The sequence below is a fragment of the Amblyomma maculatum genome, chromosome 10, assembly GCF_055883805.1.
Source record: "Amblyomma maculatum isolate TAMU_Amacu chromosome 10, ASM5588380v1, whole genome shotgun sequence".
Lineage (NCBI taxonomy): Eukaryota > Metazoa > Arthropoda > Arachnida > Ixodida > Ixodidae > Amblyomma > Amblyomma maculatum.
The window spans coordinates 158,376,902-158,401,859 of record NC_139353.1 but is presented as its reverse complement, the minus strand read 5'-3'; the positions used below and the strand labels follow the sequence as shown (position 1 = coordinate 158,401,859).

Sequence of the window (24,958 nt, the reverse complement as noted above, 5' to 3'; positions counted from 1 at the left end):
CGTGACAAGAAGGTCACAGTGACCATTGCTGAGAATAATTAAGCTTCTAGCGGCACAGATGCCATGAGAAAATAAGAGCGAACGGTTGCTTTCAGCTATTATCGGCCCGTCACGAAGCCCGTCGCACACAACACTCACAAACACGCTGGAGCGGGGAGGCACTGAAACACACTCGGCTGAAACCGTAGGGCGCGCGTACGTTGGCCATCGGTGGGGCTGGCAGCCGCTTTCTCCGTTGAGAACGAGACCGTTCGCTGTCGGAGATTGATGATGGCGCCATATTCCCGCAGGAAATCCACACCGAGAATCAAATCACGAGAACATTCCCGGAGAACGACGCAGCTGACAACGAACGCTGACGTATGAATTTGGATTCTAGCCGTGGAATCTGGATTCTACGTTCAATAGGAGTAATTACATGCCCCCCAGTCGTGCCTATTTGCGTGCTACACCATGGTGTCATAACCTTCCTAAAGGTCGCTGCCAGGTTCCCACTCAAAATCGAAAAGTCTGCTCCGGTATCCACTAAAGCGCTCACATTATGACCCTCGATGCACACAGGGATGTCCAGCGATAGCCGGTCTCGTGAACCAAATGCTGTCGTTTCTGCTCCAAAATCCATATCTCTTCTCATTGGGGGGGCTTCTTTGTGCTGGCATTTAGCGACCCCGCCCCCGGAGGTCGCTCTACTCAGTTTTCCCGGTGGGGGCTTGGCGAGCGACCAGGCGGTGCTCACGGGAAGTTACCAGTTGTTGAAGCGGTTTGCCGACGTGGGGATGGAGACCTGGATTGTCGGCGCGCCATCCGGAGGCTCTCTTGTGCGAGGTTGTCTCCAATGTCACGAGGTAGTTGTCCGAACGTGCGTCTAGGTACGTTGGTGCAAAAACCCTCCGGTCCGAGTTGCCGATAATGGCACCACCGGAAAATGTGACCAGGTTCCCCACAGTGGTAGCAAAGGCGGCGGCTCCGAAGGGCCTGCCAGACGTCCGTTCGTCGAATCTTTGATCGCGGTGGCCGCACGTACCGCGTTGGCTGCTGTACAGGAATGTATTGCGTTGGCTGCTGGACGGGCATGTACTGGGTTGGTGGTAACGTAGACAGCGGAGCTTGGACGGGAACTGGGCGTCGGAGAATTTCAGCGTAAGTCGGACGAGAATAATCAGGAACAGGGGTACTTTGAGCTTCAGCAACATGCAGAGATGGCTGCGTGACTTGCTGAATCTTTTCGCGGATCATATGTGCGAGAAAATCACCCCTGGGTTGGAACGTGCCAAAAAACTTCTGCAGTTCCTCGCGTACAATCGCACGAATAAGATCTAGGAGCTGTTCAGTATTGCTTACAGCAGCTGTAAGAGGCTCGGCAGCAGTCGTAGCGAGGATTGGGATGTCGTAGACCGCCGAGCGGCGCTGGTGTAGGATCTTTTCCATGGTGACCGCCTCTGTTAAAAATGAGGTAACTGTAGTTGGTGGGCTACGTACAAGACCAGCAAAAAGCTGTTCTTTAACCCCATGCATCAAGCGGCGCAGCTTTCTCTCTTCAGACATGTTGGGATCCGCACGACGAAATAGTCCTCAACATACATCATGACGGACTCGTTTGGCATTTGTTTTCGAGATTGTAGAGCACGTTCTGCTCTTTCGCGCCTATCCAGGCTGACATACGCCTCTACGATAAGACGGCGGAACTGAGGCCATGATGTTATTGTGCCTTCTCGGTTCTCATGCCATGTCAAAGCATGGTCTTCCAGGCAGAAAATGGCGTTCCATAGCTTTAAGTTGTCGTCCCACTGATTAAAGGATGCGACTCGTTCGAACTGAGTTAGCCAATCCTCAACGTCTTCATGCGCAGTGCCATGGAACGATTTCGGCACTCGGGGGTTTTGAACGTAAACAGGAGTACCTTGCATGACCGACGTAGTGCTTTGCGTGGCTGGCCGGAGACTCGTTGTTGAAGTGGACTCCAAGGGCCCGTGTTCGGGAGGAAGGCCCAGGTTCCTCCGGCTGACGCGATGAACTGGCGTGTCCACAGGCAAAAGCTCGGTGTCGTTGGTTCGCGGAGGGGTGTGCGACATTGAGAGGACAATACCCAGCACCTCCACCAAAACTGTCACGAAGACAGGGATTTATGGGTATCGGCAACAGGGGCAGATACACACAGTCAAGACAGAGGTTCCCGAGACACGGTAACACGAAGACACAAGCTCAAGAGTCCACAGTCCTACCTAGCCGAAGCGCGCGAGAATCTCCAACTTCTTCGTCGTTCAAGCGCTACCTCGAACCGTCAGGTGGCAATATATTGTAATTACAACAGTTCTCTTCACTGGCCCTCATCTACAAGAACACAAGCGTATTTTGGTCTTGCCAGTGGCTTTCAGATGCTATTTCTTCATGCCCTTCAAAAAATGTTAGACCTTCGAATTACAGCTAGAACTTACCCTTGCTCGAACACTCTCAGCCTCTTCAACAGGAGAGAGTTTCGTACTATGGACTGCCAGTAGCCCTTTTCATATCAAATATTCAGCTCCGGCCCCAGGCTTGGCCATACTCTGTCGCCAATTTATCCTCTTCCACGCTCCTGATTCGTTTTCATTTTTTGGATATCTTTGACTTGATAACACCCACAACCGCAAACCATCCTAGCTGACTCAATATAGCCTGCGAATTGGCTTTTGATGCTCTCGTTCCCCTGACTTGCCCTTTAAAATGTAGCCCTTGGCTGTCATCGGAAATTTTGGTCCCGCCATGCAGGAGCTCTCATATTTAGGAGATATCACCACCGAACATATGTTTCGTGTAACGATGCATCGGGCGAATTTCCTCCTTTAAAATGGTGAAAGCAAAGCAGAAACAGAAAAAGAAACCTCAACTGTTAATCACATCTAGTCATCGTATTTTTGTGCTTGTTAAAATGGACGTAAGGAGCATCCAACTCTGCTAGCGAAAGGCCTTCTCAGTGACACTCATTGGTAACTGCATAAATAAGACAAAATTATTATGCGCCTATGAACGATTTGCTAAACAGATTTTTATTTCATACTTATTTCCCTTTCTTTCTTTCCTCCTTTTATTTTCTCCCTCTTTCTTTCTTCCTTTCCCTCTTGCTTAAAGCCTTTATTTCTTTCTTTTCCTTTTACTTTCTTTCCTTCTATTGTCGAGGACGCACTAAGAGCTCTGGAGCAAGAGTAGCTTTAGATGCTTTATCAAAGCCACCTAGACTGGACAAAGCCTGCGCGCTCCTCCTCTCCACAGAGGCCTACGTCCCACTAGTGGCCCGACAGCAACCTCATTGGTCGCTGCTCAGTGCTCGGATCCCATCACCACTCACGAGCTTCTTCGGGCCCGCAACCGGTCCAAGAAAAAGACGGCGCCAGGCGCAGATGGGATCACCCTCCAAATGCTGCGCAACCTAGACACCCCAGAAAAGGCCCGTTTCCTGCACGTGTTCAACGGGATCTGGGAAAGCGGCATCCTTCCCGAGAGTTGGACTACGGCCATCGTGGTCCCCATCCTCAAGGGGAAGACCCCCCCCCCCCCCCAGCAGCTCTCGTCCTACCGCCCCGTGTCCCTGGCATCCGCAGCCTGCAAGGTCATGGAGTCCGTGGTCTTGGAGCGCCTCTCTTGGATTGCACGGGTGAATTACTTTCTCCCTGAAAGCCAGTGTGGGTTCCGGAGACACAGTTGCACAGCGGACTCTATCGCGGACATGGTGTCCACCCTGGACGAGGCACAATACATGAGCGACGTCGCCTTTCTCGCCCTTCTGGACGTCGAGTCTGCCTTCGACCATCTACCGCACCACGCCATCCAACAAGCTCTGGATGACCTGGGAGTCACAGGTAACCTGCGGCGTTTTATAACAACCTTCCTTTCCAATCGTTCCCTGCAGGTCCGGGTTGTACAGAACCTGAGCTGGCCTCGCCCCATCAACACCGGAGTGCCCCAGGGGTCTGTTCTCAGCCCCTTCTTGTTCAACCTGGTCCTGGCCGGTCTCCCGAGCGCCATCAAACAGAGTCGGGGCCACAGAGTGCTGACCTCGATCTACGCCGACGACGTGGCGCTCTGGGTCCGGGCCCCAAGGAGGAGCATGATCTCTGCTAGGAAAGCCCTGCAGCGAGCTCTCGACTTCGTGCAGTAGTTCCGCCTCGACAGGGGGCTCAAGCTCTCTGCCGCAAAGTCGGAGGCCCTCATGGGCGCACCTTCGGGAGCACGAGCGTCAGCCCATGCAACCACCCTGATGATCGACAGCACCAGCCTGCCCTGGAGACGCCAGGTCAAGTACCTGGGGCTGGTGATCGATCACCGCCTCACATGGATCCCTGCAGACAAGGCCTACCTGGGTCATCTGAACCGTGTTGGCCGAGCAGCCCAACGTCTTCTTGCAGGGGGCAACGGCTGCTCAACATCATGGGCAATCCGGCTGTTTGAGGCGGCCGCCACCTCTTCCATACTTAATGCCCTCCCTTTTGTTTCCCTCAGGCCCACCAGAGTGAACATCCTGGACGGAGCACGCAGGAAATGGATCCGACGCCTGCTGGGAGCAGCGCAGTGCTCAAGGATTGCGGCAACACTGGCGGAAGTCGGTGTCTACCCCCTGACCCTGCAGCTCCTCCAGAGAGGCCTCACTCACGTGGACCGCCTTACACCACGCCCCTGACGGAGCTTCCCTCCTCGCACAACTGCGCAGCACCCCCCCCCCCCCCCATTCACGGATGGGACAACTTACGGCTGTATACAAGGACTTCATCAGAAACGCCCCAGGGTATTCCATCCTCCCTCCTCCACCAACACGTCCTCCTTTACAGGTCACCCTTGACCTGGAGGGGGTCAGCAAGCGCCGCTCCCCAGTTGCTGCCCTGGGCCAGGGCGCCGCAGCCCTGATTGAAGAGTGCAAAGGGAGCACCCTCCTCTTCACCGACGGCTCGGTCCTACCTTCCACGGCCCAGGCTGCAGCGGCTATGACGTCCCCACAGGTGGGGGTGTCCAGCTCTTGCAGGCTCTCCTTTCCAGGTAGCTCTACTGCAGCCGAGCTGGCGGGCCTCCCCCTGGCAGCGGACTACCTAGAGACTGGTCAGCCCCCAGGCTTCTACACCATCCTGTGCGACTCGAGGCCGGCTCTGCAGCTCCTGCGCAAGCCGTCCTGCTTCCAGCTATCGGCTTGCCACCTACGAGCGCGCCTCCAGGCCATGGAGGATGCCGGCTTCGTCCTCTCACTGCACTGGATACCGGGCCATGCGGGCATCCAGGGCAACGACGAGGCCGACGCACTTGCCAAAGCGGCACACTCCGACCAGGTAAGTATGACTCACCATGTAATCTGCCTTTGACTTTTCCAGGCTCCCCCTCAAGAAGGCGGTGAGGGCCCTGCACCCTGATCGGCGCATCGCCGAGGGGAGGACATTCCACCGCCTGTCTGGCAAGCTCGCCCGCAGGGAGCGAGCTCTCTTCCTACGCCTCCGCACCGGAGGTTCCTGGACGCCCACGGAGCTGTATGTCCGCGGCCGAGCCCCCTCCTCAGCATGCCCCACCTGCGGTGATGCAGGAACGCTGGGGCATCTCCTCTGTGTGTGCCCAGCCCATGCCCACCACCGTCGCAAGATGGAGGCAGGCTACCGGGCCCTTGGACTTCCTGCTGCCAACGAGGACCATCTGCTCTTCCGGGCCAGGAGCCCCCTGGCAGCCCACCGGCTCCTGCTGGCCTTCCTGGAGCAGTCCGGCCTGGCTGCACAACTGTAGCCTACCACTGGGCCTGCTGACCTGCTGGCCACAGCGTTGGCGACGGAGCCGATGACGAGGACGACGACGAGAGCGACTCCAAGATGATGATCCCCCCTCCCCTCCCAACAGTCCTTCTCCCCTTCCCCCCGGACACCAAGAGTGCCGCCGCGAATTAAGGCCGGCATAACCCGTGTCCGGTATCCCCCCCCCCCCCCGAGAATAACCCAAAGATCCCTACCTACCTACTTACGATAGTAGAAGTTCTGTGCAGCGCAGGGGGAGGCAACGCATGCAGGTGCATCGCACCTAACAGGCAGCACACAGGGGGATCTTTCCCCTCTATCTCCCTATGGTTAGGTTAGGCAGCGAACATGCCGGAATTTCTTTTTTCCGACGTCTCGGTTTTCGAGCTTCAGGACGTCAAACTGCTTTACCTTGGCTTAATTGTGCTCTTTGATACCATAATGAACGTAGTGCTGAAGACAAGCACGCGATTTTTGCAACCGCCACGACATGGGACGATAGTGTGTACCTGGATTACGATGGGAGCCAAAAAGAGAATATTGTGTAGTTTTCCCAACAATGAAGCTTACAGAAAAGCACGGAGCTCCGAGCAAGGATTTTACTACAAGCGTTTACCTTCCAAGCTAAGTAAATAAAATTTACCCTTTTCGATAGCTTTAGCATAGGCACGCACCATAAAACCCAACACACAACAAAAACCTTTTGTAAATTTAAAAGTTGTTGGATAGCGGTCTCGAGAGGATGATATTATATTTAAGTGTCGTCATGCTAGTATTCGCACTCAAATTTCATGAGCAGGCTTCATCACCAAGCTATCATATCCTAATAAACAGATGTGAAGAACCATGTCACCCAAGCGCGGTCTCAGAGCCTTCGAAGTTCCCTAGTTGGTCATAATACACTTCTTGTACACCTTCTTTTACAAGACCCCAGGACCCCAGCAAGAACGATAGTGCGTCGGTAAAATGACACCGTTAGGAAGCCCTTAATGATTCATACAGAGACAAGAGGAGACAAAAAACGCAAAACTTCACTAAGCTAGTAAATGTTTCCGACCCCAAGGTTTCAACAATCACTGGAAACGAAAAGTAAACTCCTCGGGAAGGCAGCTGCCATGAATTTGAAAACATTTAAGAATTTAAAATGTTAATGAAAAGCACCGAGCAATATAATGTTCATTATGACTTCATGCTACTGTTTTGTACGGCTTCATGAGTTTTGCTATTTCGGTATTTAACAAGGCATCCGCTTTCGAAGTTGACAAAAAATAACGTACGCCTTCTTAAAAAGCAGGAAAATGCATTTGCACATTAATCTCATATATTCTTGTGCTATATGCTGTCCAGGAAATATGTTTGTGTTGATGCGATCTGCAGTGAACTCAAGAGCAGTAATTATAGCAGTGAAATGGTTTTTCCTAAGTTTCAACTTGAAAATTTGAAAACGAAGCACTTAGCAGCAATAAGAAGTGTATCGCGAGGAGTACCAAAGAAAGCAGAAATTATAAATTAATGTGAAAAATACAGAGAAACTATAAAAGTGGGCAAAAAAAACATTCTTTAGTCGCCCATTTAAGCTTATAGGCTCATTGCTATAGTCATTGCGCCTCGGATAGTGCAATTATTCGCTGAAAACTGCCGGCGAACCCTTCCAGCCGCCAGCGGAGGCCAGCGGCGGACAGGCAACTAGCGTGACGTCACGGAGCAAGCGGAGAGGCTTTGAGTAGTCTAGGTGGCTTTGGATTTATTCGGCAAAGGAGCTCACTCGCCTGCACAGAGCGTGACATTCCTTAGTTGATGAAGATAAGTAAAAAATGTTTCAGTGTTGCAAAACATAAAAAATATGACACTCTAGCGCCTACAACAAGGCCAATTAGATGGTGTTGAGGGAAGCGTAATAATACCTTGGCATTACTAAACGAATAACTCCTTATACCCAGAGTGCACTGCATCATTTATTAACGACGGCCCTTTTAAAAGATACGAATAGTAGTTTGCTCTAATCTCTGGTCTAGGCGTCTGCCGCGAAGCAGGACATATTTTAGTAACATAATCCAAAACAAAGATACCAATAGCTACAGACATTACGCCTCTTACAACTTGGCTTCGCGCGCACGAACAACAATATTATTGTTACGTATATGCCACTAAAGAGGACCACAATAGACAACTCAGTGATAGACAACGAAGTTGAAGAAACGGTTGGTGCTTCCCTGAACACCTACGTCTCTCATCCCCTGTTATGGTTTCCCCCTGTTGTGGTACTAGCCGTCTGCCACGTATCATCTAGGTGGAGGTGAATCAAGATCTCCGTACGCACCTATTAATCCATTTACGCTGCCAAAAGCTGGATTTGCGAAGCGGCCGCCACCTACCTTGGATCACAACCACGTCTCAAAAAGCCACGATAACCACCAAAGCAGCCCCTACCACTGCGGAAACATCGCCTCAGCCAGTTGTTGTAACGAAAATTCGCCACCCTCCTACCTTTAATGGCGACGACAACGCAGACGTTGACGATTGGCTAGATGAGTATGAGCGCTGCGGCCGGAACAACCACTGGGACGCCACCACAATGCTCGCTAACATCATATTTCATTTGGCGGGAACACCTCGAACATGGTTTCAAAACCACGAACGAGAGCTCGCTACCTGGGATACCTGCAAGCGAAAGCTTAAGGACTTGTTCGGGAACCCAATTGGACGCGCTCTGGCTGCAAAAACGAAACTTTCTTCTCGGGTTCAATCCCCCACGGAGTCCTACCTCGCCTACATTCAGGACGTGCTTGCGTTCTGTCGCAAGATGAACACCTCCATGCCGGAAAGTGACAAGACAGGGAATATCCTCAAGGGTATCGCGGATGATGCGTTCCACATCCTATTCTGCATAAATTGCTCTACCGTCGACTCGGTGCTTCAAGTCGGCCGCAAATTCGAGCAGGCTGAACATATACGTCTCGTACATCGCTTTGAGCATCTTCCGAACACGGCGGCTACCTCATCCTGCGATGAACTGGCCCCTTTGCACCAACCCTCTAATCCCATGACCATGACTTGGATCGTCCGCACAGAACTCGAGGCCCTAACTCTTGCACCACTCCCGTCTCCGCTGCCCGACACCGTGGCCATGATACAGGCCGTTGTCCGCCAGGAGCTTGCAAGCGTGGGCCCCTCCTCTAGCTCCGTGCCTTTCCCGCCACCATCGCACCCTGTTCCTTTAGTGGCTGCTACAACCACGAGCACAGCCTCCCCGCGTCGCTACCTTAGTCACAATCCTGCAGAGTGATGCACCTCAGACGGCAGGGCCAATCTGCTTCATTTGCTGTCGAGCCGGCCACACTTCGCGGTATTGCCGTAACCCTACCTGCCCCACCCCTCGCTCCTATTACAACGCTGACCGTCGGTATTACTATGGACCTCGGCGCTTTGCTGCCCCACCAGAGGAGCCTCGTCTCGCCTATGATCGACCAGCACACTTTTCTCCTCAACTAGATGAACCTTGCACCGAAACCGTCCCAACTGCTCGTCGCTACAGCCGATCTCCATCTCCCCGGGCTCGTCGATCCCGTTCACCGGTACCTCATCGCGGCTCCTCCCCATCAAACGCTGGCGCCCACTCGAGAAACTAGCGAATGCAGCGCCCGGAAGTGACGCTGCATTACCGACCCGTACTGCCAACTCGGTTCTGAACCACGCACCTAGACGTAATCTCATTGATATTCTTGTGGATGGAGTCCCAATTTCTGCACTCATTGACACTGGCGCCCACGTTTCTGTCTTCAGTTCCTCGCTCCGCCGACGCCTCAAAGAAAGTCCTCACACCCGCAACCTCATCTACCATTCGTGTTGCGGATGGCAACACATCTACTGGGATTGGTATGTGTACTGCACGCATTAGCATTGCCGGCCGCTACATCGCTGTGTTGTTTGCAGTCCTCACCAGTTGCCTCAAAGGACGTTATATCAGGCCTCGACTTTTAACTGCACACTCTGCTCTCACTGACTGCTCTTCTGGACTGCTTCATCTTGACCTGCCGTGTTGTCCCGATGAACAAGCTCATGCAACTTCTACGCTCCGTCTCCGCTCCGCTGAATTTACACGCCTGCCACCTGAAGCCGCTGTGTATGTGCCGATGACGCCTTTTCCCTCCATTCCTGATGGCGACTACGTTGTTTTCCCCTTAACCGATGTGACTCTGCAGCGTAGCATATCCCTCCCTCACATTATCGTCCACGTAGCGAATAACCACACTTATCTTCCAGTCATGAACTTCACCTTCTTGGTACATGTTCTTCCTGAGGGCATTTCTCTCGCCGAACTGACCCCGTTGTCTGACTTTATTGAGTGTGCACTTTTTAGTATCGACACGGAATGCGCCCTCCCCGCCTACGGAGGCCCGCATATCAGGAATGGTAGCTCCTGACTTGTGTCCTGATTGTGCTCAAGCACTTACCAGCCTTTTGACCTCGTACAGTGACATTTTTGATTTTCATAACCGACCCTTGGGAGAAACGTCCCTCGTTATCACCGTATCGATACCGGAGACGCCAGCCCAATTGACAAAAGACTTACCGAGTTGCCATTTCTGAACGTCGTGTCACACAAGATGAAGTGGACCAGATGTTGGCAACAAACATTATAGAGCCCTCGAGCAGCCCCTGGGCGTCACCAGTCGTGCTTGTTAAAACGAAGGACAATGCCTGGAGGTTCTGCGTTGATTACCGACACCTCAACGAAGTTCCAAAGAAGGACGTTTACCCACTTCCCAGGATGGATGATGCCGTCGACTGCTTGCACGGTGCCAGTTATTTCTCTTCGATTGATCTTCATTCCGGCTAATGGCAGATCGCGGTTGACGAACGGTACTGAGAGAAGACCTCCTTTGTCACTCCCCATGACCTGTACCAATTGAAGGTGATGCCTTTCAGCCTGTGTAATGCGCCCGCCACATTCGAGCGTTTGATGGACTCTCTTCTGCGTGGTTTTAAATGGACGATGTGCTTACGTTATCTCGATGACGTCATTGCATTTCTTCGACCTTCGAGAGTCATCTTCACCGCCTTGATGCCAATCTTGGAGTCTTCCGAAGAGCTGACCTTCACCTAATTCAAAGAAGTGTACCTTCGGCCAAGGTCAACTTAAGGTACTTGAACACTTGGTCGATGCCCGCAGCGTTCAACCTGATCCCGACAAAATTCGTGCTGTAAGTGAATTTCTTACACCCCGCTGTGCCAGTGACGTTCGCAGTTTTCTTGGCCTTTGCTTGTATTTTCGACGGTTAGTCCCCAACTTTGAGGAGACGGCTCCTCCACTCACCCTTCTTCTCAAGAACGACGTTCTATTTGTCTTGGGACCAGAACAATCTCAAGCCTTTTCTGCGCTAATTGCAGCCCTCACCAAACCACTCGTCCTGGCACACTTCAATTCCTCAGCACCAACGGAGGTACACACCGACGCCAGTGGTCACGGTATTGGTGCCATTCTCGCCCAGCAGCAGACGGGTCGTACTCGCGTCATTGCTTATGCCAGTCGCCTCCTTTCAGCTGGTGAGCAAAATTATTCGATCACAGAACTTGAGTGTTTAGCCCTTGTGTGGGCCATTGCAATGTTTCGCCCTTACAAATTTGGCCGCCCGTTCTCCATCATCTCCGACCACCACGCCTTATGTTGGCTTTCTTCGCTGAAGGACCCTACTGGTCGTTTCTGGCGTTGGGCGCTGCGTATTCAGGAATACACTTTTTCTGTCGTCCACAGGTCCGGTCGGTAACACACTGATGCCGATTGCCTGTCCCGCAACGCGGTAGATCCGCCGCCTGAAAGCGATTGTGACGATCACCTCTGGGTGTTGTCGATCTCTGACCTTTCAAACATTCGTCATGAGCAGCGCTTAGATCCCAAGGTTTGCGGCATTATCAACCGCCTCAGCACTGATCACCCAGACGCTACCCTTGCTTTGTATGTGACAGGTGTCAACGACGGAAGAAGCCTTAGGTTGTGCCTGCTGGATCCCTACAGCCTATCGACAGCCCAATAGACCCATGTGCCCGAGTTGGCCTTGATCTCCTTTGTCTGCTTCTGGAAATATATGGACTGTGGTGGCTGCGGACTACACTACGCGCTACGCCATTAGATGAGTGACGCCAGCTGCTTACTGACCGTGGTCGCTGCTTTCTTGCTCAATTAGTCGAAGAAATTCTCCGATACTGCTCCATTAAGCACTAGTTCACCACCGCTTACTATCCACAAACGAACGGCCTCACCGAACGCCTCAATCGCACACTCACGGACATGCTGTCAATGTATGTATCGGCTGAGCACCGTGATTAGGTTATTACTTTACCGTTTGTGACTTTTGCGTATAATTTTCACGATACAATGGGCTACTCCTACTCGCCCTTCTATCTTCTGCTCGGCCGTGACCCTTCTCTTCCATTTGACAGCGTACTGCCTCGCACCAGTAATGCGAGTTTCTATGTTCATGACGCCATATCCCGAGCTGACGCCTCCCGTGTTATTGCTCGCCGCCGACTAGCTTCCTCCCAAAACACTCAAAAACGCCGCCATAATTCTCGCCATAGGAATGTCCGCTACTCTCCGGACTCCCGCTCGTAGAGCTGGGCTCTGTGAGAAGCTCTTGCCGTGGTACGCAGGTCCCTACCGTGTTTTACGGCCAGTCACTTCTGTGACATACGAGGTCACCCCTGTGCACCCACACCGACAGCTCGATATGCCCCGTACAGAAATCGTTCATGTCGCTCGCATGAAGCCGTACCACTCCAGCTGTAGTTCCTCGACGTAGTACGCACCGGGACTGTGCTTGTCGTACCGGGGTGATGTTACGTATATGCTACTAAAGAAGACGACGATGGACAACTCAGTGATAGGCGACGAAGCTGAAGAAACGGTTGGTGCTTGCCTGAACCCCTACGTCTCTCATCCCCTGTTGTGGTTTTCCCCTTTTGTGGTACTAGCCTTCTGCCATGTATCAATATTTACAGCATTCAGAATGAAATGCTAAATTTTCAATAAAACAAAAGCAATTTTGAGCCTTTTTAGAATTCCTACTTACGTATCTTGTTAGTCAAATGATGTGTGCAACACTTGACTTTCTAAATACTTACAAAATATAGGTACCTGTCTGCGCAGAAGTCGCATATTTCATTTCCAGATATCAAATCCAAAAGCGGACTTCCGGGAATGTGCGCCTCAATTGCCTCAAGAAACCTAATATACCGTTTTCATGTTAGATACCTAAGAAAAAGATGGAAGAATGTTCACCGTCAATGCTGGATGTCTTTGACCTTCCAGTATATGCTTGGGCCATATAAACAAGACTAGGAGTGTTTTATGTAACCTAATTTTTTAAATTCTCTTTTAGCACCATTAGTCCGGCCGCCTCGCCGCAAAATCGACATGCGTAGACTTCATTTAAGTATGTTTCACAGCTATAAAAGCGACATGAAGGGGCACTGGGAAAAATTGCTGCTTGCTTAGGCGATTAAACCTAGTGAGTAAGCGACAGTTTCATTATTAAATGTTACAATTGTTAAAGCTGTTTATTTACGAAGAAGCCACTCAAATAGAGTAAGGAGACTCGGACGAGAAGAAGAAGACAGAAGACGGGAAGAGGAAATCGGAAGACACCCTAAAAAAGACCACATAATAAGGAAAGAAGAAGATGGGATACAAGAAGTTTCAGAAGACACCAAGAAGCAAAAAGAAGACGGGGCGTATACGCAGCTGTGGCCATGCGCCCGGTATGATGACTATGGCTTTACCTGGTGTAGGGAAGCTCTCGCTTTAAAAAAAACGAATAGCCGGAGTAGCGCTCTTGGCACCATCTTTTTTCTGTAATTGTTTTACTTGTTATTTATGTTAGCTTTAGGTTAAACAAAGGCTCAGTGTCTCACTATTTGGTGCACACCGAGACTTGACCTGCGAGTTGATTTATAGGCGTTTAAAGGCGCTATATCTATCGAGCCTCTCGGTGGAAATCATATTGGAAAGGAGAACACTTCAAGTGCAGGGCTCCTGCTATTTTGTACCATTTTATTAGTACCTCTCACAAAACGCGAGAAACCTTGAGCCTAAACTGCTGCACGGCGCTGCCTTCTCAACCTAAGTACCTGTATAGGTTCTCGCGTAAACCTTTCTAGTTGGCAATCGCGACTGTTTCTTTTTTTTTCTGTCTCCATGTACGAAATGCCGAACGCGCAATATGTGCCTCGTGTCATAGAGGCACGCGTCGCTGGCTACTTCCCGACAACCGTTCACATAAAAAGCGACCTGACACAAAAGCTGACGGCACAGCTTGCGGGCAGCTCGCAAAGGGTTACACCACATGCAGTTGTAGTTGTAGAAATAGTGCTTTTTCGGCACACGGCGGATGCGCAATTAGTGTGTGCACGCCAGGTAGTAGACGTCGCTAGAATAAAGCCTCATAAATATCAGAAGCCGATTAAGACGACGCTCTTAGAAAATGTCTTTGAGTGGACGCTTAGCCTTAGTGACGGGCGGCTCCAGCGGCATCGGTGAGGCCGTCTGCCGCCTCTTCGCAGCCCAGGGGGCCACGGTGGTGGTAGCCGCAAGACGCGCCGAAGCCGCCGCGAATGTGGCGCAGTCTCTGCCAGGTCAGTATTTGGAAATATTGTTCTACTGTTCTATTGGTATTATGCTTTCATTAGTATTCTCTATCGCGAAATATTCTTAATTTTAATCTCTCCGCATTCATCTCTACCTGGCAGCAAATAATTATCAGTTCAGTTCAGTCGTTCAGTCGTGTCCGACTCTTCGTGACCCTATTGACCATGTCACGCCACGCTTTCCGGTCTCTCACTATCTTCCTAACATCACATAACTTCATCTGCAGTGCCTCGAGGATGCCATCTAACCATCGCGTTCGCTGCCTACCCCTTCTCCGGCAACCCTCAACCTTTCCCAACATCAAATCTTTCTCCAGCGACTCCTCTCTTCTCATCAGATGACCAAAGTAGCTGAGCTTTAACTTTAGAATTTGACCCTCCAATGAGCAGTCAGGGTTTATGGTCGACAATATTGACTGATTTGATCTTCTGGCAGTCCAAGGAACTCTCAAGAGTCTTCGCCAGCACCACAATTCAAACGCGTCAATTCTTCGGCGGTCAGCCTTTTTCACAGTCCAACTCTCGCATCCATACATCACAACTGGAAAGACCATAGCACGAGTTATACGGATCTTGGTTGGCAGACTAATGTCTCTGCTCTTTACTAGGCGGTCAAGGCTAACCATTGCTCTCTTTCCCAGAAGCAGGCGTCTCCTAATTTCATGGCTGCAGTCTCCTTCCGAGGTAATCTTGGAGCCCAAGAAGAGAAAATCTGTCACTGCTTCCACTTCTTGTCCCTTGATGCTCCAGGACTTGATAGGGCAAGACGCCATGATCTTTGTCTTTTTAATGTTTAGTTTAAGCCCAAACTTCTCACTCTCTTCTTGTACGCGCATCAGAAGTCTCTTGAGTTCCGCTTCACTTTCTGCAATTAAAGTGGTATCATCCGCATATCTAAGGTTGTTGATACGTTTTCCAGCAATCTTCACTCCAGCTGAAGACTCGTCCAGACCGGCCTTCCTCATGATGCACTCTGCATATAGGTTAAATAGGCAGGGCGACAGTATGCAGCCTTGCCTCACTCCTTTCTCAATCGGAAACCAATCAGTAAGACCATGCCCAGTTCTGACTGTGGCCTCTTGCCCTTCATACAGGTTCCTGAGGAGACAGATGAGGTGAATTGGAACTCCCATCTCTTGGAGAGCTTGCCACAATCTGCTGTGATCTACGCAGTCAAACGCTTTCGCATAATCAATAAAGCAGAAGTAGATGGGTTTCTGGAACTCTCTTGCTTTTTCCATGATCCAGCGAAGGTTGGCAACTTGGTCTCTAGTTCCTCTGCCCTTGCGAAACCCAGCTTGCACGTCCGGAAGCTCCCGATCCACATACTGCTGCAGCCTACCTTGGAGGATTTTCAACATCACCTTGCTAGCATGCGAAATAAGCGCGATCGTGCGGTAGTTGGAACAATCCTTGGCACAGCCTTTCTTTGGAATGGGGATGTAAACTGACCTCCTCCAATCCTGTGGCCACTGCAGGGTTGTCCAAATCTTCTGACATAATGTATGCAGAATGTTAACAGCGTCATGGTTGAGGTTTTGAAGCAACTCAGCTGGAATGCTATCAATTCCGCTAGCTTTGTTCTTAGCAAGGCTGGCTAAGGCCCATTCAACTTCACTCTTCAGGATGCCCGGCTCAAGATCAGTTATCACAACCGTCTTATGTTGGGTTTGCACATTCGAGTCCTTCTTGTACAGTTCTTCTGTGTATTCCTGCCACCTCTTCTTTATCTCTGCGGCTTCAGTGAGGTCCTTGCCTCGTTTGTCCTTTATCACGCCCATCTTAGCACAGAAGTTTCCTTTGATATCTTTGATTGTCTTATACAGAGCTCTTGTGTTCCTTAATTGGCTGTTGTCCTCAACTGCTTGGCACTGTATGTTCAAGAAGGCATTCTTATCTCTCCTTGCTATTTTCTGAAAATCCGCATTGAGAACCTTGTATCTTTCTTTTTCCCCCATAACTTTTGCCATCCTCCTTTCCTCAGCTATTTGCAAAGCCTCTTCAGATAACCAGTTTGCTTTCTTGCATTTCTTTTGCTTTGGAACTACCTTTGTAGCAACTTCTTGTATTATATCACGAACATCAGACCACATCTCTTCGGGCTCTTTGTCTTCTAGATCTAATTCTTGAAATCGATTCCTCACTTCCACAGCATATTCTAATGGAACTTGATCCAGATTATACCTGAAAGGCCTTCTAGTTTCCTGCGTTTTCCTCAATCGAAGCTTAATCTTGGCAACAAGAAGCTGATGATCGGTGCCACAATCGGCCCCAGGCCTTGTTTTTACTGCTTGTATAGCGCTTCTCCATCTCTGCCGGCAAATAATATAATCGATCTGATTCCTGTACAGACCGTCCGGTGAAGTCCATGTGTACAGGCGCCTCTTGTGCTGTTGAAAATGAGTATTCGCTATGGTCAGGTTGTTTTCTTGACAAAACTCTACTAGCCTCTGCCCAGCTTCATTTGGCTCACCAAGACCGAACTTGCCTGTAATTCCGGATATTTCTTCACTCCCTACCTTGGCATTCCAATCTCCTATGAGAAAAACGACGTCTGATGATGGGGTGCGGTCTAAAAGGCATTGTAGGTCCGCATAAAATCTCTCAACGTCAGCTTCTTCAGCAGTAGTGGTCGGTGCATAGACTTGGATAACTGTTATGTTGAAAGGGTGACCTTGGATCCGAAGTGAAATCATTCGGTCGTTTTTGGGGTTGTACCCTAGCACTGCTTTGCCCATTCTTCTGTTTACTATGAGAGCGACCCCATTCCTTCTCTTGGATTCGTGCCCACAATAAAAGACATAATGGTCGCCGGAGTTAAATTCTCCCATTCCGGTCCACTTGAGCTCGCTGATACCCAAGATATCAATGTTCAATCTGTCCATTTCTCGCTTGACGATATCCAGTTTACCTTGCGTCATAGATCTTACATTCCATGTTGCTATGTGATACATCTCCTTGCAACATCGGACTTTCCGGTCGCTTCCCGACACATCCACAACTGAGCGTCCTTTTGGCTTTAGCCCAGCCGCTTCATTCGTCCTGGAGCTACTAGGAATCGCCCTTTGTTCATCCCCAGTAACATGTGGGACGCCTTCCAACCTGGGGGGCTCATCTTCCGGCGCCATATCATTAATGGTATTGTGACTGGCCATAGGGTTTTCTTGGCAGGAAATACTGGAGTGGGTTGCCATTACCTTCTCCAGTGAATCACATTTTGTCAGAACTCTCTGCCGTGACCTGTCTATCTTGGGTGGCCCTACACAGCAGAGCTCACGACTTCATCGAGTTTCGCAAGCCCCTCCGCCACGACAAGGCAGTGATCCATATTGGGGTTTAAATTTTCTTTCGGCTATATTTACGTGACCAAGGCTGGAGGAGAGCCGAAGAAGCTGGACGGCGCAGGAATACACCAGAAATTCTGACCGTTTAGATATGAAACATTTATGCTCGAAATTCGTCTTTCGTGTTTGGGGGCAGTGAGCTGACTGAGGTGGCCTCCGCTTGATTGATTATCTATCAATGTGCAGCCAGACCGCATTTTGAGTAATAGCGAAATAAAATGAATGATAATATTAATATATATTGCTAAAAGTGCCTCTGTAGAAGCTATTTTACTGTACCAGGCCCAGCCAAATCTCTACAGTCTTGCTCAGGCGCAAATATGCTCAATTTTACAGATGAATTCAGCTATCTCCAGACACTTACAGACACCATGAAAACTGTCATTATTACCTCATCAGAAAGATAACCTCACTGAGAAGCGCACAAGAACCTGTACATAAAATGCGCTCAAATTCTTCTTTCTAGACTGAGAAAGATGAACAATAGAAGATCTTAACCTTAAATATCGCAGATGTACCTTTTGAGTTCGGAGCTGTGCAAGGTGGTCTCGGTGGCCAGTGGGACCCTACATCTTCACTACACACTTTTAGCGTATCAGCAACCGCACATAGCAAGAAACTATCGTAGATAACCCGCATTTGAGCTACGTTCGAATCAAAAATATCCAAAAGGCTCAAGAATCCGCTGAAAAATAAATGGTTTAAAAAATGTTGTGGTTTACTATTAAATTTCAGCTGTTTTAGGCAGCGAAATAATATTATGGTGAAATGTCTTTTTGTCACAAACAGCCTTCTTGAGAAATAAATATCCCGAAGCATGGGCACAACTGCGGCCGCATGTCTGCCACAAAAATACCCCCCCCCCCCCCCCAAAAAAAAAAAAAAAAAAAGTGTCTTCTCTTCCTTGCGTCATCTATCAGTGGTTAGCCCTAGCAATTAAGCATGCGATTTTCAGCAATGATGAGTCACGTTGTGTGGTCTTTGGTGCGGGAAATAGAAAACCTTTCCTCTGAGTGTGTTTTGTGTTCCAGATATCAAACAAAATATAAGAGAACTTGCAGCTAATAGTAAGCAAGGTGGAATGTCCTGACGCAGATCAAAGCCTAATAAAGGCTCCCGTTTGTATGCTTGGTTTGGTTTGTGGGGTTTTTCCTAAAGCGACTCAGGCTATGTGAAACGCCCCACGTTGTATGTGTTTTACCTTTTTATTGATTTTATTGATGAACAAAGCGTCAGTGCGAAAATTGCCGATCATCTGAAAACACGTGTAGCTACGTTGTTTCCTTCAAGGTACAATTAGATAGATCCATCGACCTATGAACAAAGCTGTTATGAGACTAGCTGTTAGTTTAAGTAATTCATCCAATTGGTAGACAATGTTTCATCGCAGGGGGGCTCTAAAGTTGATCAATTATTACCTCGGAGGCATCTCCGTACTTGAAGTGGTGCCGCTGTCACGTGGAAGCTTTTTTCCATAGATTGGCGTTACCAGCCCTTAAAAAACAACATTACGTTAACTCCAACTGGACGAAAACGTCTCAGCTAGCTGTTTTTGTATTAGATCTGCTAGTTGCGTATTGCCATATTGCTCGTTAAGGCAATATTTAGGAAGGGGGTTTCTTCGCCATAAGAAATAATAACTTTCGAGAAGGAACAAATACTGCAGAATAGGCCATGGGGCTCCTAAAAGCTCCCAACTGGTTTAACTACGCTAGGAGCGAGCGCATGCTTTAGAAGTCTGGTTGCACTTTCTGTGGCCCTCATTATATATAGATGTTTGCGTAATTCGTATGTTTTATCCAAATAGTAACTAAGTTGTAATGGTGCACCAGACAAATGTAATCTAGTCTCTAAAAATATCGTGAGCATGATCCCAGTGAAAGTATTTCAGAGCTTTCAGTATTCCAGTATTTCAGTCCTCTATGCTAATCTCCGATTCATACATTGGACTAGCTGATATACAGTCTACCGGTCACTTCATTAACAAAAAAGCATGCAATAGAAGTGACCACTTCTTATATACCCACAAAGTGCATAAACAATGCACATCCAGGCGAGTGTTTTACAGGATATAAACAGAACAAAATCAAAAAACGAAAACATATACAGCAAACACAGGACATACATATACCTAAACATAGCATATACGCAGTACCAAATACAGACAACAGATGTCAGAGTAAGAGCTATACACCTGTCTTGCGCCAACGTTATGATTCTGTTGTCCGTTTTGCATTTCTTCGAACAACAACGTTGTAAGGACTAAAACAGCGTTACGTAGCTGCATCGCAATCATGATGATATTATTTTATAGGCAGCAAAAATGTTCGAAGTTGTTTTTTATAGGAGCTTATAAGTTCAGTGGTACAAGCCGCTCAAATTAACTTGTGAAAGAAGTTTAAGGTATCGCGTTGGGGGCACTGTTTCCCGTAAGGGAAGAATATGTTGCGCGCTAAGCCTTACTAGTCGGGGTACTGTTTCAATTTGAGCAAGTATTTCGTTGAATACATATTTGTTTTAAACACAGTGCCGGCACGTATCCGGGAAGATATTTATAGGGTGTCTTTTCGCATATTTCACTGCAGACCCCAGATCGCTAGCTTATCACTTTGTGATGGGATATGCTATCAGGTTTCTGTGAAGTGGCTGCTGACGGAGAGGGCTGCTTCTATAAAGCATAAGAATGTTGTATGTATTCTCTTTACTGTAATCTCTGAAATTTGCGAAATAAAATGTACCGAGAGTACCTGTGCTCTGGCCTTTAGCGTATACCGACCGCTGTGGCCGCTGTTATCGCCAACGCCCAGACAGCCCTTCGTGTAAGTCCTTCATATAAATATATTTCATGTTTGACTTTACTATTCTCATTGTCCTTGTATTTGATATTTTACCGTTAATTGATACCGAAAGCACATAAATGTGTTTACAAATAAACGCTTCTAACATATACTTCGTATTTTTGCTGTACAGACATGAAGTACTCAACAACCACCATTTTTTCATTTATTGATTGATCGGCACCCTGAAATAGAAAGTTCCCTGAAGCGCTAGCTGAAGATACATGTCGAAACGTGTTCTGGGGTGTGCGATTCAAAACTTCCGCACTAGGTTAGACGTGTTTCCGAACTATACATGTTTTTAACAGTCTCGCAATTGCGACCGAGGCTTTCGAAACCAGCTGTCATGTGTATTAAATAACCTGCTTTTTGTATCTGCGCAGGCAACGCAAAGCACTGCGGAATGCATGTTGACGTCGGTGAGCCGTCATCCGTGGACAACCTTTTCCGGAACATCCGCACCACTTTTCAGCAGCCTCTCACTATCGTCGTCAACTGCGCTGGAATATGTAAATTATCGCCTATACTTGAATGTACAGACGAGCTATTCGATGAAATTATCAAAATTAACCTAAAGGTAAGATCGGCCTTCATAAGACGTTCTTTACGTTATTTAGTGATCATGTTTGATCATCTTTGATGACGAAGCACACAATCTTTCAGAGCCTTTTGAATTCTCTTCGAGCGGCAGAGGAAATTAAAATAATTTAAGGAGCACACTTTAAAGCTAAATGTTTGAATGTCGAGAACCTTACTCATAGATAGACGTCATTCATACGGGACTCTCCTGAGGCTGCACATGGCCTATTTGTCAACAAGGGAGGTTCATTTATTCAAAAGTAATTAGGTACCAGGACTCGCTACTGAATACGTCTTCAAGGTTAGTTTGAGATCTCCTGGTGTGTCAGCCGCAAAGTCGTAGGCTATAGGTAAAGCAAAGTGAAGACTAGTTGCTCCCAACCACAAAAGGGAAATAGAATCAACCTGGTTTTAAAATTCCAATAATATACGTTGAAATTGTTTACTACAGGATTCCTACTTATCAGCTGCGCATTCAAAAGTATGCTTATAGGCTAAGTGAATAGTATATCGCCACGCATGTTCATTTAATCCGCTTGTAGGGAAATGTTATGTTGGCTTAATGCACCCGTCTATGGAGCCTTTCTCAAACCGAATTGCGTGATAGAAATGGCTCATAAGAGGGGTTCTCGTAACGGTTTTTACCTGAACTCCACCAACATTTTACTGCTGTGGAGAATTTGACAACCCCTACGCGTGGCACCGCACCTATATAAACAACACACGCGGCAGTACTGCGCAAAAAATATTCCACTTTTTCGATATTTTATTAGTGCCAAGAAATTGCTCCTATATGTGCCTTCTATTGAGCTGCAGCCAATGCGATAACAACCATTTCTTTCGTAAAGGTTGCTGAGGGTTATTCTTTGCCAACATTTCTGGGGATGAAAATATTTATGCAATGAACAGCCATAAATTTCATTGAGTTCGTAAAAGGCTCCAGTTTAATAAATTCAGGAGAGCTGTAAATGCCACCTCACTTACAACGGATAGGCATCCGCGGTGTGCACGTGCCTATGAATTTATGATATGTTTCATTCCCGCGTGTTTGTGAGATTGTGACCGCTGTGCGCGCCCTCCCCACAGCCTAATGTACAGGATAACTCCATCATTTCTCCCATTGCCATCAGCACCAATGCTTTTTCAGAACGTATTTACCTCCATCTTCCTTTTTACCATCGTTTTCTGAAAAGGCCGGAATCCAAAGCATTGCCACCGCCTAGTGTCTGTAAAACATGTACTTACCAGTCATTTCCACGCTACTCTGCGGCAAGTAGATTTAGTTATCTGCGCTATTCAAGTGGGACACATGCATTTTTCTTCTAGAACCAATGCAGATATACGCAATATTGTGTGACGCCCGTTCGAAGCTCGAATTGTATTTTTCATACACCACGTAAAAATCGTTATGTGAATCGGGCTCGTAACAAAAAAATATTCTTACTATTATTTCGTTTAGACATTAATATGACGAGTGCGCCAACTGGCGTAACGTCATGTGGCTAAACTTGCCAAATCAGTTTGCTTATTGATTAAGATTTTTTTTTTATTTCGAGTTCCTTTTTTTCTTATATCTTTTTCAGAGTACGTTTTTGGTGACTCGTGCAGCCAGCCAAGAAACGCTTCGTTCGGTAGAAAAATTGCCGGAAGGGGGCGGTGCCATCGTAAACGTGTCCAGCACCTTGGCCAATATTTGCATTGCTGGCTCTAGCGCATACGCCGCTTCCAAGGCCGGAATTGAGGCCTTGACTAAGGCGGCAGCCAAAGAACTGGCAGCTCACGGCATCCGATGTAACACCGTCGTACCGTCATGGACCGACACTCCACTGTCAGCTGCACTTGGTCAAGACATAAAGTCTATTGCTATATCCCAGACGCCGCTTAAAAGGGCCGCCAAGCCAAAAGAAATCGCCGAAGCCATAGTGTTTTTGTGCTCGCCTGTATCAAGTTCCTACATCACAGGATCATCACTTGTTGTCAGTGGTGGAAATTGAATGCGACTTTTCTATGTATCGATAGATCCACTGAACTAATAGCACCACCGCCATGACGCTGATTTTTTTTTTGCACAACGCTGTTTTCGGGGGTAAGAACCTTGTGGTAAAATAACAATTGCTGGCCTTATGTCACGTATTCGCAACACATAAATAGCAACAAAAAACATCCACTGCCAAATATAAGTTTATTTTGAGAAAACTGCATCCTACGTTCTCATTTCATTGTCATTATCATCCGCGAGACTATATCTACTGCAGGGCAATGAACTCTCTTATACTCGTTTAAAGTTAAAACGGACCTATCCCAGTAGCATACACATGAAATTTGCTAACTACTTAACTTCAACCATCCACCTAACCTTCTGCCGCCCCCTGCTATGCTTTCTTTCCCTTGAAATCCAATTAGTTACCCTAAACGACCATAGGCTATCCTCTCTTCGCTCTACATGTCCTGCCCACGCGCACTTGTCCGTCTTGTTTTCAAATTTGAACATCATTAACTACAGTTATGTCTCTGCCCCATACTGCACGCTTCTGATTTCTCGGCGTTACAATTACCATTTACCGCTCTAGCTTTCTCCATCCTCAAGTTTTTCCTGTCTCTTTTCATTAGCCGCAATATATCAGCCCCATAGGTGAGTACCGTTAAGATGCAACTGCTACATGCTTTCCTCCGTAGCAGTGCATCTGTAGAAGCATACTGGCACCAAATGCAGGTTGCTGCAAGAAAAATAAAATAAAATAATAATAAACAACATTCTGCAATTACGACAAACTGCAAGTCATTCTGGCGCACGTTGAATTAGATTCTGTCGGTCTTCCCTGTAGCATTCCTCTATGTGACATTGTTAGATAACGTGCATTGAATTGCACAAATTAAATATGAACGAAAATTTCAGTTTAAACCGCTTCAACCAAATTGAAACATGCTGGCTATTTAACAGAAACACAATTTATATTTAAGTTTTAAAGTTGGCATTGTGAATAGGAAATGCTAGCTCTGTTCCAGTTTTATAGTGATAATTCCTTCACCTGTGCTTGTTTCCATACAACGGGAAGCTTCGCTGCACATCAATCATTCAGCAGGCCTTAAGAAAGAGCAACTGCGCTAAAGAACACGAGGACAACAGAAACGAAAAGACAGGACGCGCGCACTACTGTCTCAATTTTTTGTTGTCAGTGTGTGTTTTAGCACAGTTGCCTTAACACGATGAACATCCACCAACAACCCCGCTCATCGCTCTACACTAGGCCGCAAGGGCTGTTATGAGCAAAATTATAGAGCTTATGAACGTCTCACAGTGATTGCCACAGTGATCATCAGTAACCCCGCGCGTTCTTGGATCGGAATTCGTGCGAAGTTGAGTTGATAAACAATAACGATTAATGCCACTTTGGAGGAGCTTAAAGAGAAGTTCTGTGTCCCTTCTGTCATACCGACTAAAGGTATTGGCGATGTTGTCTAGTTCAGCTGACTTGGAGCTGACCAGGACAAAGAGAAATCGAAACGAATTCCAGTTGCAAACTAGTTCTTGGTGCCTCACATGTTATCGCACATTGCTGCCTCGTTGCTGAAGAGACAGCCTAATGGTACAGTGCTCAATTGGTGCATCGATTTGCGCATTCTCAATTTGGTGAGCGCAGTTATGCCGTTGCGTTTTCCGTCAAGATGAAATTGTATTTTGAGCTTCGCATAAAAAAAAAAAAGAACTTAAATGGCTTTCCGTTGCGGGTCGTCAAGTTTACTCCGTGGTACGTATCTGTGATGTAATTGGAAGGTGGATATCCAAACTTCTAGGTCAGTAACTTTGATTACATTA

General features: G+C 48.0%; 1 protein-coding gene across 1 annotated transcript; it reads left to right on the top strand.

Moving 5' to 3' along the window:
- Positions 1-5,516: 5,516 nt before the first annotated feature.
- On the top strand, positions 5,517-23,135 carry LOC146177771 ((3R)-3-hydroxyacyl-CoA dehydrogenase-like). Its single transcript, XM_084581635.1, has 4 exons — positions 5,517-5,530; positions 14,230-14,369; positions 20,946-21,139; positions 22,725-23,135. Exons 1-4 carry the CDS (start codon positions 5,517-5,519, stop codon positions 23,133-23,135), a joined length of 759 nt encoding a protein of 252 aa, XP_084437761.1.
- The last annotated feature ends 1,823 nt before the right edge of the window (positions 23,136-24,958 follow it).